The sequence below is a fragment of the Hemiscyllium ocellatum genome, chromosome 22, assembly GCF_020745735.1.
Source record: "Hemiscyllium ocellatum isolate sHemOce1 chromosome 22, sHemOce1.pat.X.cur, whole genome shotgun sequence".
In the NCBI taxonomy this organism is placed as follows: Eukaryota; Metazoa; Chordata; class Chondrichthyes; order Orectolobiformes; family Hemiscylliidae; genus Hemiscyllium; species Hemiscyllium ocellatum.
This window is the reverse complement of record NC_083422.1, coordinates 61919659-61939597: the sequence shown is the minus strand read 5'-3', so window position 1 is coordinate 61939597 and position 19939 is coordinate 61919659. Positions and strand designations below refer to the sequence as shown.

The 19939-nt window shown below is 40.8% G+C and overlaps 1 protein-coding gene across 2 annotated transcripts in view; it reads right to left on the bottom strand.

The window, feature by feature from the left end:
- Positions 1-1133: 1133 nt before the first annotated feature.
- Positions 1134-19939, bottom strand: part of shoc2 (SHOC2 leucine rich repeat scaffold protein) — a 191347-nt gene continuing 172541 nt past the window's right edge. For both annotated transcript variants that reach the window (XM_060842283.1, XM_060842282.1), the window contains 2 exons: positions 8257-8374; positions 1134-5700 (listed from right to left, as the gene is read on the bottom strand). In XM_060842283.1, the coding sequence (XP_060698266.1) occupies positions 5492-5700; positions 8257-8374 (327 nt within the window). In that variant the 3' untranslated portion in view covers positions 1134-5491. The remainder of the gene's footprint in view (positions 5701-8256; positions 8375-19939) is intronic.

Below are 19939 nucleotides of genomic sequence, written 5' to 3'. Positions count from 1 at the left end.
TGTTCCTATTTCAGATTTTCAGGATCTGCAACACTGTGCATCCATTTAAAACTGGAGAGCTGGGATCTGTCGAAGTGGGCCAAAGTTACCGGGTGAAGAAAGAGTATAGGCTACTGCACTGGTGAAGCCAAAAAGTACAGCAATGCAGAGAACTGTTTGAAGGGATTGTTTTGTTTTTTGTTGGAAGGGTAACAAGTGAAAATAATCTTAGCTATTTTTACAGGATGCATTGGTAAACCATTAGGATCCATTAGCTAGAAACCAGGTTTTGGGCTAGATCATTGAAAACAGCTTTTTCCAAATTTCTAACATGGATTGCTGTTGCTGTGACATAATCCTTGAACTTTGTCATTTTTTTTTGACACAATCAAGCCGACAGAAGTGAGATCATTATAAACACTGCAGGCTGTACCAACATCATTGATGCAATACACATTTCTGGATAAGGTGCTCAGTGGAAAACAAAATTCAGGTTGGTATTGAAGAGACTGCAAACAGATTTTAGTACTGCTGCAATGTCTATCTTTATATGCTGTAGCAAATGTTAGTCTTCTGTTAAATATAGAGCAAGGACAACAATGCACTTTTCACGCTGATAACTCCAGAAAATCGTGATCATTGATCAATGGCAAAGACATTGCACCTTGAGGCAATGCTTAGCTGTGCATAAATTCCAATAACTTTTATTATGCCATCATTAGAAACAGGTAGGTAGCTGGAGGTAAAACAAACATAGGTTTTCATGTCTTTACAAATGGCCAGGGATAAGCTAACATCGGTCGGTGACAATAGTGGCAGCCACAGTCTGTGCACATTGTCCTGTCACTGAGCTTGACCGTACCTTCTTTTAGGCGTCTCACTTGCTCTCAAGTTTTAATACAACAGCCCTGCTTATTAAAATCAAACCATTATTTTGAAACATACAAGGTTTTAAGTAACTTAGATTTTGTTTTAAAAATTGGGATTGGAAGGGTTTAGGAAAAAAAATGAAGTGATCTTTTAAAAAAAAGCTGGCTGTCAAAACAAAACATTCGTTGTATTTAACTTTTGCACCTTACAGATATACATTTATAAAGTCAGACATGGACAAGGTTTGTGCAATTTCTTGGATCAGTTAACACATTGTAGAAAAATTAAAGTTTCAGTAAATATTTTAATATTGTTTACACCAGGAACATTGGCAACACATTTAAATGTCAATTGCTTGTGTGCAAAATGAAATAGCAAATCAGATATACAATTATCACCTGTGATATTTGTCTTAATATCCTTACCTGAACAGAAATATCAATGGTCTTACTTTAAATGTTATAGTGGAAGTGAATGTTCCTTCCAAAACAGCAGCCAAAAATCACTCCTTTCCCCACACCCAAGGATTAAAGACAATTGTACACTTAAGCCTCTTTAAAAAAAACATGCATCCATTGCAATAGACTCAAAAGCTCATTTACAAATTTGCTATTTATAATGAATGTACTGATACACTGAATGATCCTTATAAAAACAAAAGGCTTTTTTATATAGACATAACATAATTAACAACTGTTTTAAAAATGCTTGTTTACCAGTTTGTACATTCTTAATTTTGGTGTGAGAATCTAACAGTCTGATTATATCACCAAACAAAAATAATTTGTGCTATCTGGTAAAGGGCCTGTCAAAAACAGTCAGGCAAAGTAACCAAGCTATTATTTATAGACATAACCGGTTTAGTTAGCCAAATTAGCTTCTCCAAAATCTACAAGGGCTGGTGCAGAAAAACTGAAAATTATTTGCTGTCTTTAGGGATATGATCATCCAAAATTCTTTGCTGAAATTGCACTTAAACTCAAGACACGTCTTATGTGACTAGGCTGCCTTACTTGTTCGACTCTGTTTTCAAAAAGCTGTTTGCTAGATATACTAATGCAGCTTCATTAAGCTGCTAATTTAAAACTGGAATAGACAGCAAGTCCGACGGCCACCCAAAGTGATTAGCAATTGTTAAAGCTGCAAAGATCTAACCCTTTTCATTTTATTGAACATCACCTTAAACTGAACATTTTCCACTAGTCACTTCCAAAATCAGACTTTACGAATTCTGTAATTAATCTGATAAAGCAACCGAGCTAATGAGTGAATACATTATATTTTAACATTCAACATTCTATATTCTTTCATGCCTGTCAGGTAATAGCACCAAGCATGAAAAAAAATTAACATTCCTCAACTTGGCCTTCGTGCAGTCAAGAGGTCAAAAATGATATTAATTGTTACAGTTTAACAATTTTTTTTAAGAAGATTTTCATTTAATTCCCAAAAATACATTTATAACAAGTTTAACAATGTGGTCAAAGATAAGAGAGAGTACTATTCATTCTTACTTTCAAGTCCCAATGAACACAAGAATAAAGTGAATACTGCAGATTTAAACTTTACTGTCTGGCTGAAAACCTGGGCCATTTTGTTTTTGGTTTTAAACAAAACCAGAAGCACAAAGTTTTTGTTAGGCTTCACTGTGATTCAGAAGTAAGACTCATCAGGTACTAAGAATGTTGTCATACTTGTTAAGTGATGTGTAAAAGCAGACCATGCTTTACAGCAAGCAAAGATAGACAAGACAGCATTGATTAAAAGAATCAAACCTAAAGACATTAATACATACAATACCTGCTACTGATTTTAGGAAACAAAAAAATTGACATGATGCACTCGATCTTCTAGTGTTCGATAAAACATTACAATTAGCACCCTACAGTTCATATACTGGAATAACCACAATTACACTGAATTTCATTTCAAACTGTCCACTGCAGTAGAAGTATTTTGTGTAGAATCAATGCTTTTTTTTTTGTTTTTTTGACTTGTTTTAACTATAAAAAACTGTACACTTTCATCCTTCCCACATGCTAAAATTTCTGATTTGTAGAATACTTAGGCTCAAAAGCAAAATTTGGAACCAAGCACAGCAGCCTTGGTCAATTATGTTCATTTCCAAAATACAAATCAATGATGTTACACAATGGAAACTTCTTTAAGATTGTACAAAGCAGTCAACATGTTGGGGAGAAGGCCTAGCTGGGACAACAGGTTGACAAAGCCTACGGGACAGCATCTTAAGCATTCAATCTGAAGAATAATGCTCTAAAGGTAATTGCAACATAAATAGGTTTCATTGTGGTGCTATTTCAAGATACATCACTACGTTTTCTGCGGCCCTATATTCTAATGTCAAACGGATAGCGGATGTAAGAATTTCATGGTACAAACTGAGTTAATGAAGACATACTCCAAATGTTTAAACTGCTAAGGACTCTTTCTCCAATCAATTGCCTCTTTTGATATTTTGGCCTGGATTATAATTCATTTAATAGTTGCTAAGTATACCAGATACCCTTAAAATAGCCCTTGGTTTGCGGAATCAATTTCTGCCTAGTAAATTTTGCAGGAAAATACTGCTCCTTAGAAATGAATTGCAGTGCATTGAACTGGGCAACAGGTTTACAGTATCTTCGTGCAAGGCTTCAAGTGGATATCTATTAACAGGTTTACAGTATCTTCAAGTGGACATCTATTAACAAAGATCAGGATTAGTCTAAAGTAAAAGCAAATTTTAGACAAATGACAGCTTGACAATTAATGTGCATTGTCCTACTGTTGCAGGAAATACAACTGGTTTCATTTCAGTGTAACCTCAGTTTTGCCAACGTTTGAAATGGAAGTGAATTTTCTTTTCCTGGTAACAAGTGACATTTAAGCCCTGAAAAATTCAACAATATTTTTAAATGGAGAAATGCACATTTTATGATTTTAAAGTGTTCCTGTATTGAAACATTGCTAACAACATGCACTGATATGTATCCAAACAAACTTAAAAAGTCGACTGGTAAATCGCCTACAGAGAATGAATTAACCACTTCCAACTCTGAAACATTCCTCAAGTGAATACTGGATAAAGGTTGGCTTATATCAATAATATGTGCGTTTCATTCTTTATAGGAGGACTGTAAAGACTTCATATTTTTCATAGTTTTACTGTACTAGTATTCACATTAACTGAGTGAAAGGAAATAGCTCACACTCAATTAGCCCACACAAACGGGTTTTGGAAAAAGACATGCAGCAGCAAAAAATGTACAGCATGAGGAAAAAGAGCCCTCGGTACATTGTTTCATGCGCAGATGCAACATGAAGGACAGGTAAAAATACAAAACCTTTGATTACTTAACAGACTTGACACCAATCACCATACACGCTTGCAATTTGTTAAAAGCATTGAGAAAAAGGTGGTTTTGGGGGAGTGAGAACACACTGGTATGCGTCCAGGGCCCAAAATGGTTCAGACTTTATAAGGGAAATGTGTTATATGTATATTTAATATGAATCTTTCTCTTAGTCTTTACAGAAATGCTAGCTAAATCAAAGACCATTCATTTGTTTTTCTCCAAAGCTTGCATTTCTATCCTCAGTGGAAGGAAATGATAAAATAATGGATAACAAGCTTTAGAAATCATACTGCTGTGTATAATAAAGAGGCCGTAATACAGGTAAACGAATGAAACAGTTACTGTATGACCAGTATCTATATTGTACGCATATTGCCTGTCAATATCATTATATTGTTTAAATCAAGTGCTAAATCCTGGTGTCTAAAAATTATGGAAACGATCAAGAATACAGCAAAATTATTGAGGAAAGGATTTTCCTTCCACTAAACCAATTACTTTCAAATATACAACACACATCAATAGGGAGTAACCTTTTAACTTTTCCCATTCTGTGACTCCGTTTGCCTTCTTTTTTGTATTTCTCTCTTTGGTTTGATTTTTCTTTCCATCTTTAACTGTTGTGTTATGTTTCTTAAATTCTCAATTTATACTCTAGCTTTCCTTATATTTTGACGTCCCATTATTCATCAACGCTTTTTCCCCAACCGGTCCTAAAACCTCCCTTCCATCTTTCAGACTTCACAATGACTTTCAATCACTCAATTAGACTGGGGCATGAAAGAAAATACCAGACAGGTAGCATTTACAGCCTTTTGCAATGATGAACATAATCTGGAAAATCAAAGACGCACAATAGCTAGCAAGAAATAAACCAAATCTGTATCTGGCACCTACTTCTCCAAATTGGGATTCCCCAGGTCCTTTTAAGCACAAAGTTTTATTATAAAGAAAATACTAAACTGTGTTTTAAATACACAGGACAGTATCTTAAATGCACACTATTAAAAAAAAAATCATGCTTATGATCTTGCAAGACTCCCACACCACACACCCCCCCCAACAAAAATAAACAAACTTCTCACATTAACATACATCCATTTAATTCTGTGAGGAAACCTCTATCCAGCACTGTAATTCTTTAAAGGTTTTTAAAAAATTCTAAATGGCTACGATTCCTCTATTACCAGAAACACTTACTGCAGTCTTAGTAAAATTGCTTTTATATATATAGTGACAATAACGCAGTTTATATTGTGTACAGTGTATGCAACATTTCCATTCAGTCAGACCATGGCCCGATAAGGGCCCTGCATCTTCAGAAACTGGATGATGAAGGACGGACCCCCAGCTACAATCTGTGGTGGGAGATGGCTGAGTGGGCAGTTCTCAATGCTCATGATGGACAATTTGCTGCAGAGTGCCAGCTCAAAGGGAAGGCTGTGTAGGTTTGGATTATCATTTAAATACAACTCCTCCAGATTTTCCAGTGTACCTGCAATAAAAAGGTCCAAGTTCTTAATTAATGCATCTTGTATCAAATGTTCAACTTCTATGAAATGTTGAATATTTTAGATGTAGAAGAAACAAACATTATTTATTCTAAAATCATTCCCTAATTTTCAGGAGACAGACAGTTAACTGTTAACAATTAGCTGAGTGGATTTTTGGATTTTCCAAGGTTCAACACTTCCTTACTCAGCAACCTCAAACCAACCTGCTCATGTTAAATGCTGGAGTTAGGTATTGGCCAGTAAGTTTAGTAAAGCAGGAAATTAGTAAGGAAGTAGATAGCCAGAACACACACACAAATCCATACAAGTTAATAATTTAACATGTATACTCCATTTTAACTCCATTTGAGAATATTTTGTGTGAAAGCTCAACTGGCTTTGGCCATGGAAGAGGTCAGTAAATGTAACTGGCTGCACTATTTTAGATTAGATTAGATTACTTAGTGTGGAAACAGGCCCTTCGGCCCAACAAGAGCAACCCACCCAGACCCATTCCCCTACATTTACCCCTTCATCTAACACTACCGGCAATTTAGCATGGCCAATTCACCTAACCTGCACATTTTTGGACTGTGGGAGGAAACCGGAGCACCCGGAGGAAACCCACGCAGACACGGGGAGAATGTGCAAACTCCACACAGTCAGTCGCCTGAGGCGGGAATTGAACCCGGGTCTCTGGCGCTGTGAGGCAGCAGTGCTAACCACTGTGCCACCGTGCTGCCCAATTTTAAAAAAGCCATATTTCTGAAGTTCTACAAAATTACTATTTAAAGCAATTATTTGGTTCATATTTATCCATTAAGACCACATATGCTCAAACAATAACTTAAGTAGGTCCATAACTGAAATCAAATGATGAGAAACATCAGGTATCTACCTTACTATACCTTCTAGAATTTCAATACATCTGAGGACATAGGGAAAGTGCTCATTGAATATTTTTCATTAGTGTTCACAAAAGACAATGTTGTCGAGGAGAATACTAAGATACAGGCTACTAGACGAGATTAAGGTTCACAAAGAGGTGGCTTTAGCAATTGTGGCAAGTGTGAAAACACCTAAGACCCTGGGCCGGATGGGATTTATCCTAGCATTCCCTGGGAAGCCAGCGAGGAGAGTGCCCTGCCTTTGGCTTTGGAATTTTACAGCGTCATTGTCTACAGGAATGGTCAGAAGACTGGAGAGCAAATGTTGTCCCTTTGTTCAAGAAGGGGAGTGGAGACAACCCAGGAAATTATAGACCTGGGGGGCTTATTTCAGTTGTGGGTAAAGCGTTGGAAAAGGTTATAAGAGATAGGATTTATAATCAGCAAGAGAGGAATAAGTTGATTAGGGATAGTCAACATGGCTTTCTGAAGGGTAAGTCATGCCTCACAAACCTTATTGAGTTCTTTGAGATGGTGACCAAACAGGTGGATGAGGGTAAAGTAGTTGTTGTGGTATATATGGATTTCAGTCAGGCATTTGATAAGGTTCCCCAAGGTAGGCTATTGCACAAAATACAGAGGCGTGGAATGGAGAGTGATTTAGCTGTTTGGATCAGAAATTAGCTAGCTGAAAGAAGACAGACGGTGGTAGTTGAGGAAAATGTTCATCCTGGAGTTCAGTTACTTGAGGTGTACAGCAAGGATCTGTTTTGAAGACACTGCTGTTTGTCATTTTTATAAATTACCTGGATGAGGGCATAGAAGGATAGGTTTGTAGTTTACGGATGACACTAAGATTGTTGGGAGTTGCGGATAGTGCTGAAGGATGTTGCAGGTTACAGAGGGTCATAGATAAGCTGCAGAGCTGGGCTGAAAGGTAGCAAATGGAGTTTAATGCGGAAAGGTGTGAGGTGATTCACTTTGGAAGGAGCAACAGGAATAAAGAGTACTGGGCTAATGGTAAGATTCTTGGTAGTGTAGTAGAGCAGAGAGATCTTGGTGTTCATGTACATATATCCCTGAAAGTTACCACCCAGGGTGATAGGGTTGTTAAAAAGGCATACGATGTGTTAGCTTTTAGTTGTAGAGGGATTGAGTTTTGGAGCCATGAGATCATGCTGCAGCTGTAAAAAACTCTGGTGTTGCCGCTCTTGGAGTATTGTGCACAGTTCTGGTCACTGCATTACAGAAGGATGTGAAAGCTTTGGAAAGGTTTCAGAGGAGATTTACTCAGATGTTGCCTGATATGAAGGAAAGGTCTATGAGGAAAGGCTGTGGGACTTGAGGCTGTTTTCCTGAGAGAGAAGGTTGAGAGATCACTTGATTGAGACATATAAGATAATTAGGTTGCAATCAAGAGGTTACCACCTTTGAGGTTCTGCTTTTTATTTAGCACCTAATAAATTCTTTTAAAAGGTGACAAAGGTAGTAGACAGGGGAATGTTTATGTCCCTTGTTTATATGGACTTCCAGAAGACATTTGATAAAGTCCAACATAGAAGACTTAAAAGCAGAAGCCCACGTGGCTGGGGAATTGGTTAAGTGGCAAAAATTAACAAGCTAATTCAGAATACAGTACTTTGGAGTTGTACACTATAGTTGTGGACATACCAATTTCTTCAGGTAAGTGAGTAAGTAAGTTCTCTCCCAGGCCAAGGTGAGTCAGGCTGGTTAGATGACCAATTCCTCTAGGAAGGGTCGTCAACTGATTGTTGGTCAAGACCAGTTTCTGTTGGAGAAATGTTTATACTTTCAAACATGGTCAGAGACAAAAAATAATGGTACAGCAAAATCGACATACAGGAGGCTCAAAGAACTGGCTTGCTGTATTCTTCCAGCCCCCTTCCTGTCTATATTTATAATCATAGAGCCACACAAAATCTGAGAACACAAAGTTGTTATGGGATCAGATGTTACTAAACAAGAGAACGAACCTCTGCCATATTAAATGGGTATTCTACATTTCATCAATATTACCATTCCTTCCTAAATTCATTGGCATTCATTTCAGATATGCTTATGAACTGAAAGACAATACTTACAGAATCTAAGCTTGTGCCAAATAATCTCACCTGGAAGATTTTTTAAAGTGAAATTCAAACTCAAGCCCTCAAACAAATCATAAATGTTGGGATTAGATCTTAATAAAAACTTCAAAAAGCTATGATATTTCACAATTAACTCGGAGATAGACTTTCATACTGCACTATAACAAGCTTACACAAATTAGTGGACCCTAAAGTATTGACAGAGGCCTACAGAGAGATCTGAATATTAATAAATAGTAGCACATTTTAGAGCACAAGATTACATGTAAATGCAAGCAATTATCAAAATTAACTAACCACAACATTAAAATTGGAACAGTGTTTCCAAAGTAGACCACAAGTCTCGTAACACAGGAAACACAATCATTATAGAGTACAGATTGTGCAATAGAACATCAACTTGCGTCGCTGTCAAAAACATTAAAAACATTCAGTGACAGGCAGTCAAACTCCTCATCAATAAGGACTGTAAGTCTAACTGAAGACACACAGGACTTCAAATACATTGCAAGTGGAAGGCTTGCCTTGGTATACCATTGCATCTTGTATCTGTAATGATGTTTGCCCTCTGACCACATGCTGCAGTTACTTTGTATACTGCATCAGTCAAATTGCATGGCTTTATTTCTGAAAGATTCTAAACTTGATCATATTGCACTTTGACACAATTCAAACCCAAATGATGTGCAATAGGTTTTGAAAAATGTTTTAAAGGACATCAGTTGTGCAATCGTGTAGGTTTGAGGTCTAAAACACAGGACACCGCAAAGAATACAAAATATGAAAGAAACAGAGCTCCATTATGCTTTAATTTAGAAAAAGGCATTTTCCTGTATAATATGATTTTCAGTGGACTTTGGGAGATCTGTACCTGAGAGAATGTGGTTACCTTAGTGCTACAAATAAACAAATACAAAAGTCATAGAGAAGCCATTGAGTTTAACTACTTGCCACATAATGATGTAGAAATTACAACATAAACAGGCTTGCGAACCAGTAGTGGAATCACATGAGCAGTCACCAATCACAGTTCCATATTATCTCATTCCACTTTCCTTCAATCTATTCTTAAATACAGACCTAGCTCTGGTCTCAGTCACAGAATCAGAGAACATCTTTCACAGACTCTAAACTACTGGTGCAAGTTCAGGTCAGTTTTAAACCTCAAATTTAGTGGCCTCAGGGTCAGCACCTGGTATTTAAGTAAGGTGGTCATAGCACCTTACTTAAGTCCCAGCATGATCTGGGCTGATAATATGGTACAGTACTGAGGGAGGACCACACTTTCAGAAATATGTTCTTTTCCATGTGTTTAAGGAGGTCTTTCTAATGAAATAATTGCACATAGGTCAGTATCCCGTCACCAAGTCCCTCTTTATTTACTTTTGCACAGTACATTGGCTGTGGGCTCAGAGTCAGTTGCCTGAACTGCGATTCTAATCTCTTGGTTATATTGGTCAGCCAGGACTTTCCCGATTAGGGTTCTTAACCTGCGCCAATCAACAACCTCATATAATAAACCATATCAACCTGGTTCCAATCAGTACATTCCTCCCCCACTAAGTCCGGGATGGATGCCTGGTCTTTCACTTGTGTGTTTCCTGCGATGTTTTTGCCTCAAATGCAGTTCCTCAGATTCAGACCTCGGACATGGGCGGAAGGTACTGGGCCGTAGCCCACCTCTTGCATCCAGAATGTCGCAGGAGAGTTTCTCCTCTTCTTCCAGTATTGGTATTGGTAACGGTATTGAGGCTGCACCCATCTCAGTCTCTGAGGTTTCCTTGACACTAGACAGAGAGAACCTATAGTTTCTGACAGGCCTTCTGGTTGTTCTGAGGCGTCAGGTATGTTTTGTTCCTATCCTGTTTGCGAGGTAACAGCTTTCAGGTAATCCACGTGTTTATTCAGGACTGTATCACCAACCTGAACTTTATAAGTGATGGGACTTGACCTCGTGTCAACCTTGCAAGTGTCATTCCCATGGTTCCAGCACCAAACTTCGTCCTGGGAATTAAACTGTCTCTCTCAGTTAGAGGCAGTACATGGCGAGCATTGGTGTTCCAAAGGTGCACTTCACTTTTGTTGAACCAATGAAGAGCTTATGCTCGAAACGTTGACTCTCCTGCTCCTCAGATGCTGCCCAACCGGCTGTGCTTTTCCAGCACCACTCTGATCCGGGCTCTGATCTCCAGCAGCTCACTTTCTTCTTTGTTGACCGTCACCCATGTAGGTCACTTGGGGTGCCTGGAACACATTTTTCACTCCTAAGATTTTAAGCACCATGTCCAAGTTCTCCAAGCGCTCTTTGTTGTTCTTCCCGGTTATTAGTATATCATCCAGATATATGGACACCTGGGGTAGCCCTTGTAAAATGTTCTCCATGGTCCGCTGGAAAGGGCACAGGCTGATGATACCCCAATGGCAGTCTCGTATATTGATATAAACCCTTATAAATATTAAATGGTAGCATATTTCTAAGACTCCTCATGCAGTCTCAATTGCAGGTAGGTGTGGTTTGTTCCCAGCTTGGTAAGGTTAGCACCACTGCCCCCCACACCAACTTTGCGTGCAAATCCTCTTTGTGAGGGATCAGATGTGAGAAGCGGCTTACCACTTGCTTAAAATCCCCAAAGGTGAACTGAGCCTGGAGGCTTTACAACTGGTACTGCCCATGCTGCAAACTGCATCACAGGATGATTCCTTTATTCTCCAACTTCTTTAATTTGTGCCTCTACTTCTGCCCACAGGCAAATGGCACTGGATGGGCCTTGCAAACTCTCAAAATTGCTTCCTAGTCAACATGCCCCTTTGATAGTTCCAAGCTGCTCTTGAAACACTCCTGGGTATTTCAAGAGAAAATGGCTGCCTCAGTGAAGTCTTAATTGAAAAATGTTGAACCAATCCAAGTGAATCTTTTTCAACCAATTCCACCCCCATAGGCTTGGGCCTAAGCCTTTTAATACCATTAGTGGTAACTACACCAACTGCTTCTCATCGCAGACAGGAGTCAAAGTTAACCCTTAATCTACAAAAGTTCCCCAGTGTGTGTTCTCAGTCTGGCTGAGGTCTTATGCAAACTTAAGGGTTAGATTCCCAAGTGAATCTTGTTAAAGACAGATTCTGCAACCACAGATACAGCTGCGCCAGTATCGACCTCCATAGGAACTGGGTGACCATTTAACCAACATTAATTTTTAATCAGTTCCAATTTGGAGGTCACTAAGCAATTTAATTATGCCAATCAAGACGCAGGGGGATTTCTCAGGGTGTGCACTCTCCTGGTACTCAAGTCAGGCCATGTAAGATTCCTTTGCTGTCTCAAGTCCGCATAACAGCAGCAACTAGAATGGCTTGCCAGCTCAGATCCTGAAGAACCTTTCAGCCACTTGGTTAAGGCTCAGCTTTGTTGTGCGGTTTTTGTGTGGGATGCCATAGGGTCCCTCTATTCAACATCTGCCCTGTGTGAGGCTCTGCCTATTCTCAAGTGGTGCTCCCCAAGCTCATCCTGACAGGTGAGGGAGTCCACTTCCATTGGGATGCCCTGTAGTTCCCATGCTCCACTGGCCACATTTTCTGATGACAACGCCAGTGGTAGTACCTGTTTGAAGTCCAACTGGGATTCAACTAGTGGGCATTTCTGCATAGTTACATCATTAATCCCACATACCAAATGGTGTCTCAGCATCTCATTCAGGGTGAACCCATAATCACATGCCTCTTTCAGTCACTTCAACCTTGTCAAAAATCCTAATACGGATTCCCCCAGTTCTCTAACAGCCAAATAAGTCCAATAGCATCTCAGAATTATAGGTAGTTCGGGGTTGTAACATTCCTGAAACAATTCTGTTAACTCCTGGAAGATTTCAGTGTCAAATGCCTCTGGGAAAATTAAGCCCCATATAACAGAATGCTGTGGTCCACAAACAGTCAGAAGGTTTACTCGCTGCTTTTCATCTGCCTCAATGCCATTTGCCTGGAAAAAATAATACATTCTTTCCATATAATGGTCCCAGTCTTCAACAGCAGGACCAAGTGAGCCAAATTTCCCAAATAAAGGCATGATATCAGAAATGCTTAGCCCATCTCCAAGATGACTGTTGCAAGTGAATGTTTTTTCCCGTCACCACTGCAATAACTGCACAGAGGCTGGTATCCCATTACCAAGTCACCAAGCACAGTACACTGGCTGTGCCCAGCCAGCCTGAGTCAGTTACCTGAGCCGAGCAGATCAGAGTTGAAGAGTGTGCTGGAAAAGCACAGCCGATCAGACAGCATCCAAGTAGCAGGAGAATCAGCGTTTCGGGCACAAGGCTTTTAACAGGAAACTTTTCTTAAGCAGGAATCTACAGTGCTCACTTTCTTCCCCTGAGCTGAGGAGATTCTCATCACTTGGTGACTTTTTTTTCTCTCTAGCTGTGTGGCCAGGCAGCTCGGAGTCAATCCTCAATCGAGGAGATTCTAATCTCCTGGTTAGAGAATCATATCTGGGTGAGTGTAACATGGGCCAGGGTGAGATTTTTGGCTTCATCAACATCTTATACTTGCTTACTCTTTTACAAATGATCTGGCAAATTTCGCAGTAGGCAGCAGTGAGTTGCCAATTAAGGGGACAAAGTAACTGTACATAGGCTGGTATCCCATCACAAAGTCACCCTTTATTTGTACGTGCACTGTACACTGGCTGTGGCACTTCCAATCTCCTGGTTATGTTTTTTTTCTCTCTGGCTGTGTGATCAGCCAGTTCAGAGTCAATCCTCAACTGAGGAGATTTGAATCTCCTGGTTATATGTTTTTTTCCCTGGTTATATTTCATTTTATTAACCAGTACAAATTACAAACAGTTAACATGAACAATAGTGTACAAGAAACAGCAATTTATAGGGGAAGGGGCGACAAAGCCAGGCCCCCAAACCACACAATACAACTAGTTCACAGGGAAAAGAGGACAAACCTCAAATCCCATCTTATCACAAGGAAACACTAGATGCAATCACATACAAACACTCCGATAAACCGAACAATAAAACCATGCATATAACAGAGACACCCCTGGCAACCCACCCATCCCTCCCACCTTCTGGCCACTCCAACCCAGCCCGCCCTACTTCCCTTCCAGCTCTCAGTCCGCCCTGACACACTTTCCAGCCATCTCGAAGTCAGCTAAACCAGTTTCCCTACAGCCCCAGCCCCCACCCAAGGATAACAGCGATCAGGATGGCCTACCCACCTACCCCAACTGCCCTTCTGGCTACCTCTAGGAGAGCCCACCCCAGTACCTGCCTGGAGTGACAGTGTTGAAGATGGCCTACCCACCTTCCAGCTCTCAGTTTGCCCCACATACCATCTGGCTCTCGTCCACCCCGATGCGCCATTGGGCTACGCTGACAGATGTCTAGGCCATGTCTGGAACAGCTCATCCCCCTCCCAGGACGACAGCACACAGAGTAACCACAAGCCCTCCGGATCTCGGTCTGTCCCTACACACCTTCTGGCACTCAGCCACTCTGACATACCTTCCGGCCACATCGAGGACAGGCCACCCTGATTACCCCTTCTCAGGGTGACAGCACTCAACGGCCTTCCCAGCTTCCAGCCTTCAGGATGACTGACACCAAAGTGGCCTATCCACATTCCTCTCAGGACAGCCTACCCACCCTCCGGCCCTCAGTGTGAAAGCTTTTGGGACGAACTATGAGCCTCCCAGCTCACAATAAGGCCTGCCAGACCAGAGACACAAAATAATGTAGGTGATAAAGCCAACAAACAACAAGCCAGAGCCAACTATCAACAAACAAGACTCCCTTCTGGTACACAGAGTCCCTTACCATAAACAATTCTCTTCAGAATATAGAGTCCATTCCAGTATGCAGAGTGCATTGTCAGAGATAGAGTCCGCAACCAAAATCAGAGTCCACTCCAACATGCAAAGTCCATTCCTGAAGACAGCAAACACACACCCCACAGCACACATACAGATGTTCAGTCTCCATAAAGGTCTGGTCTATCCACAGAGAACCAGGCCCATTCACAGGAATACAGTTCATTGTAAAAGGTGCAGTTAACCCACAGGGCAGGGTCCACTCCAGGATGTAGTAAATGCTCATCTCTCAGCACACACAGAGGTGTTCAAAGCTTTACAGAGGCCCAGGCCTATTCTCAGAGGAACAGCCCATCTGGAAAGGTGCATTTTCCAACAGGGGCTCAGTCCAAACACCAAATAAAAAGTGAAAATACTTGTAAAAAGTAAAGAAAACCAGAGTCCAAGGGATAAGCCCTGCCACAAAATCAGCATTGTCCTTTCCTCAAAGGAAAAGAACACACAGGCTGTAACATGCCAATGAAACAACAGCGCCCCAAGGAGAATTCAAACATACCTGAAACATATTGACCGTGAAGATCAGGCAGTTTAGAAATCAGTCCTCAATAAAAAAAAGGAATACCAGTTAACAAACAGACTTTATAAACCAGCCAGTTCAGGAATCAGGGTTTTTCCCCCAAAACACAGAAACCAACAACAGCAGTACACTCTGGCTGTGTGGCCAGGCAGCTCAGAGTCAAATCTCAACTGAGGAGATTCTAATCTCCTGGTTAGACAGTCATATCTGGGTGACTGTAACATGGGCCATGGTGAGATTTTTGGCTTCATCAACATCTTTTACTTGCTTACTCTTTTACAAGTTTCTCAGAAGACAGCACTGAGTTGCCGATTAAGGGGACAAAATAACTGTATAGGGGCTGGTATCCCATTACAAAGTCACTCCTTATTTACACGTGCACAGTACACTGGCCATGGTGCTTCCAATCTCCTGGTTATGTTTTTCCTCTGGCTGAGAGATCAGCCAGATCAAAGTCAATTCTCAACTGAGGAGATGTTAAATGTCCAGGTTTTAAAAAATTTTATTAAACAGTACAAAATACAGTTAACAATAAACAGAGCAGCAGTTCACAAAAATCTACTACATACAGGGGAAAGGTCATCAAAGTCAAACCCCACCGTTCAACCAGTTGTCAGGGAGATGAGGACAAACCTCAAATCCCACTTTCAGTCATCAAAGATAACTGTAACAAACACAGACAAGATGGTGCAATCAACTGAGAAACAGTGGACAGAACACAGACCAAATATAGCTTAAAGACACCAGTCCCCACCACACACTGATCAGACCATCCTTGACTAGCCTTCCTGCAGGACAGTCTTTGGCCTTCCAGTCTCTGGCTGCCCTGCGTACTGACTGACCTTCCCCAGCCCACTTTCCTCTCGGACGGACAAGCCACCGGCGAAGATGCTATCAGTTGCCTGGCCCTGCATGCCCCGCATACTGACGGGCTCCTCCCGGCCCGCTTTCCTCCAGGCTGGTCATCAACCCTCCAGCCCCCAAACAGCCACGTACTGGCTGCCCCTCCCCTGACCTGCTTTCCTACGAGCACGCTGTTGGCTGTCTAGCCCCCAGCCACCCTGTATACTAACAGACACCCCACCAGCCCACTTCCCCCAGGCCGCTCATTGACACTCCAGCTCCCAGCCATCCACACACCGACGAGATCACTCTGGCCCACACTCAAACACAATTAATTACAAAACCTACGTTCAGTCACAGAATTCACAAAATCCTCAATACAATTTCCAGAATACAGTCCACACCCAACCTCCAGGCTGGAGCAAATGCTCACCTTCCCGTGCGCGCGCACACACACACACACACACACACGTGTTCAGTTTCCATAGTGGCCTGGTCCACTCACAGGAACACAGTACATTGTAAAGGTGCAGTTAATGCATAGGGGTTTGGTCTACTCCAGGATGCAGCGATTGCTCACCTTCTAGTGCACGCATACACAGGTGTTCAGTCTTTACAGAGGCCTAGTCCCCACAAAGGGCCAGGCCTACCCATTTAGGACCAGCTCATCTGGAAAAGTGTATTTTCTCACAAGGGCTCAGTCCAAACACCAAAAAAAGTGAAAACACATTCAAATCAAAACCAAAGTGCAAGGGCTAAGCCGTGCCACAAAATCAACATAGTCCTTTTCTTAAAGTAAATGAGAAAAGAGTAACACACTGTAATCAGCCAATGAAACAGCAATTCCCTAATGAGAACTGAGTTACACCTGAAACACACTGTCTGTTTAAATCAGCCAGTTGAAAAGTCAGTCCTCAATAAAAAGGAATGCCAGTTAAACTGGCTAAATAATTCAACCAGTTCTGGAATCAAGTTTCCTCCAAAAACAAACAGAAACCAAAAGCAGCAGGAACACAGTAACTGTGGCTCGGACAGCTAAGAGTCAGCCACCTAAACAGAGGAGATTCCACGTCTCCAGGCTATGTCAGTCAGCTAGGGCTTTCCTGATTAGCCAAGGTTCACAACACAATCAACAACCTCAGTCAACAAGGTCAACCTGGTTCCAATCACAACACTACCTTCCCATGTTAATGTAAAATACCCCACCAAACAATTTGAAGAATGGAAAGGCTCCCCTATTGCCTGTTCAACATTAAATCAGACTGACGGGTTTACTTGCATCAGTATTGCTTGAGAGACAGCAGAATGGCCACATTGGTTGCGAGGTGACTAGTGACTCACTTCTGCAAAATGCTTTGCAACGACTGTGGTTATGAAAAGCGCCAAATCACAAATTTTCTCTTTCATATTGCAATGTACGACTTGAGATTGCTAAACCATTGGAATGGCTCTAGTTCTACCATACCCCAGTTTCTATAATTTTAAATCCAAAGGTTCTCTTAAACTGCTTTTGTTCAAATTTAATCTGCATTGATTTCCAAAGAATCTTTCTCCCTATACCTATTTCCTCATGCCAGACGGTGCTCCATGATCTGTATTGTCTCAACATCCTTCATATTGCATGGAGGTCAAAACTGTGCTGTAGTCTGATGAGTAAACCACAAGTATTATTCAAATTGAATCTTGTACTACACATTGCTTGCTATTCACTTGCTATTCCTGTAAAATTAACTGATTTATAAATAAAAATACTTTTAGATTTAGCCTGTTGTAACAATTTGACAATGAGATATTCTCTTAATTTGCCAGGAATGCAGTGTCGGGGGCAATGCACTTAGTCTCCCGTGTACAATACTGTAGTAAAAGCATTGTTAGTTCTACGGTATACTGTTATATTGGATTCATACAAAAGTAGACAAATTTCAGTTTGTAAAAGACGCAATCCATTGAGGGAAAGATCATTTTTGTGGTAAACACAAGTTTAAGATGCCGGAAGTAAGCTCAAAGGTCATAATTGTCTACCCTTTCGCATTCATACACTTTAAAAGGCCAGCCACAACCTCAGGATATCACAAAGCATTTTGCAGTCAATAAAATACTTTTGAAGTGCTCACTTTTGTCATGTAGGAAGCATGGCAGTCAATTTGCACATTAACATTCTCACATCGATGTGAAAATGGCTAGATAATTTGCTTCTGTATTGCTGATTGAGAGATAAACATTGGCCAGGACACCAAAAAGAACAATTCTGTTCTTCAGTATAGCATCCTGGCAATTTTTATGTCTACCTGAGAAAGTAGATGGTACCTCACTTTACACACTCATTCAAAAGAAGGCAGCTTTAACATACAGCATTGTCTTCACTGTCACGTTGGAGTGAGCCCAGGGGTTTTTTTTAAACGTTCGAGGTCTGGACTGGGACTCGAGTCTACAATCCTCTTGGTTTCCTGCTCTATTCGATGCACTCTTCTAGCCCTACAACCTTCTGAGGTATCTACGCTCACGTAATTTGGGCCTTTGGAGTAGCCCCCACTACTGCAATTTAAGATTGCACTTTCAGATCTCGAAGCCCTGAATCTTGGAATCCTTACACTTTTCTACCCCATTTTCTCTCCAAAATACTCGTTAAAATTTGATCATTTGAACAAGCTTTTGGCCATCTGACTTAATATTTCTTTCGCTTGGGGGCATTTTAATACTTTAAAAGTGTTTAACAAAGATGTTGCTGTCATCTAAATATATGGACTGTAGTCCTAATGACATGGCTCCATGTTATCAGATAAAGGAAAAGCATGATTTCCCTCAATAAAATATTATTAAATTAGCAACTTTTAAAGGAGGTATATTGATAATTTTTAAAGCAGGGGAGGCAATTTGACATATAAAGAGTCTTGGTACCCAGCAAAACATACAGCTATTAATTAGCATTTTACCTAGATGACAATTCCCTCCTCCCAAAAATCATCACATGCTAAAAGATAGCCCTGTTTATGAAATACATGAGGAAAAAAAAAAAGAGTTAACCATAGTAATTTCACAATTTGAATATTCTCAACATACTTAATTTTTGGAACATTTCCTTCTCTTTGAAAAAGTTGCTCAACTGTGCATTAGTTTAGGTTAGATTACATTACATTACTTACAGTGTGGAAACAGGCCCTTCGGCCCAACAAGTCCACACCGAAGAGCAACCCACCCAGACCCATTCCCCTACATTTACCCCTTCACCTAACACTACGGGCAATTTAGCATGGCCAATTCACGCTAACCTGCACGTTTTTGGACTGTGGGAGGAAACCAGAGTGCAGACACGCAGAGAATGTGCAAACTCCACACAGATAGTCTGTCTGAGGCGGGAATTGAACCCAGGTCTCTGGCGCTGTGAGGCAGCAGTGCTAACCACTGTGCTGCTCTCTAGTTTATTTAGTATACTCAACTTAAAACTTGACAAGTAGGAAGAAAGGATAAATGTTCTAAGTACAAGGACAGGTCAGACTGATTTAAGGTTCATTCTAAATTTATTATACTTCCTATGATATTTAATAGCTGAAAATGTGTTGCTGGAAAAACGCAGGTCAGGCAGCATCCAAGGAGCAGGAGAATTGATGTTTCGGGCATGAGCCCTTCTTCAGGATATTTAATACTGAACTGTCTATGTTAGCCAAGCATATTCACAATTTATCATATAGCAAATCAACATGCAACTGTGCACTGTATTGAACAGTCGCAGAAAACAGTAGCATATGGTGTTTTGGGTTTCAATAGCAGGGGTATTGAGTTTAAGAGTCATGAGATCTTGTTGCAGCTCTATAAAACTCTGGTTAGACCGCACTTGGAATACTGCATCCAGTTCTGGTCGCCCTATTATAAGAAAGATGTGGATGCTTTGGAGAGGGTTCAGAGGAGGTTTACCAGGATGCTGCCTGGACTGGAGGGCTTATCTTGAGGAGAGGTTGACTGAGCTCGGACTTTTTTCATTGGAGAAAAGGAGGAGGAGAGGGGACCTAA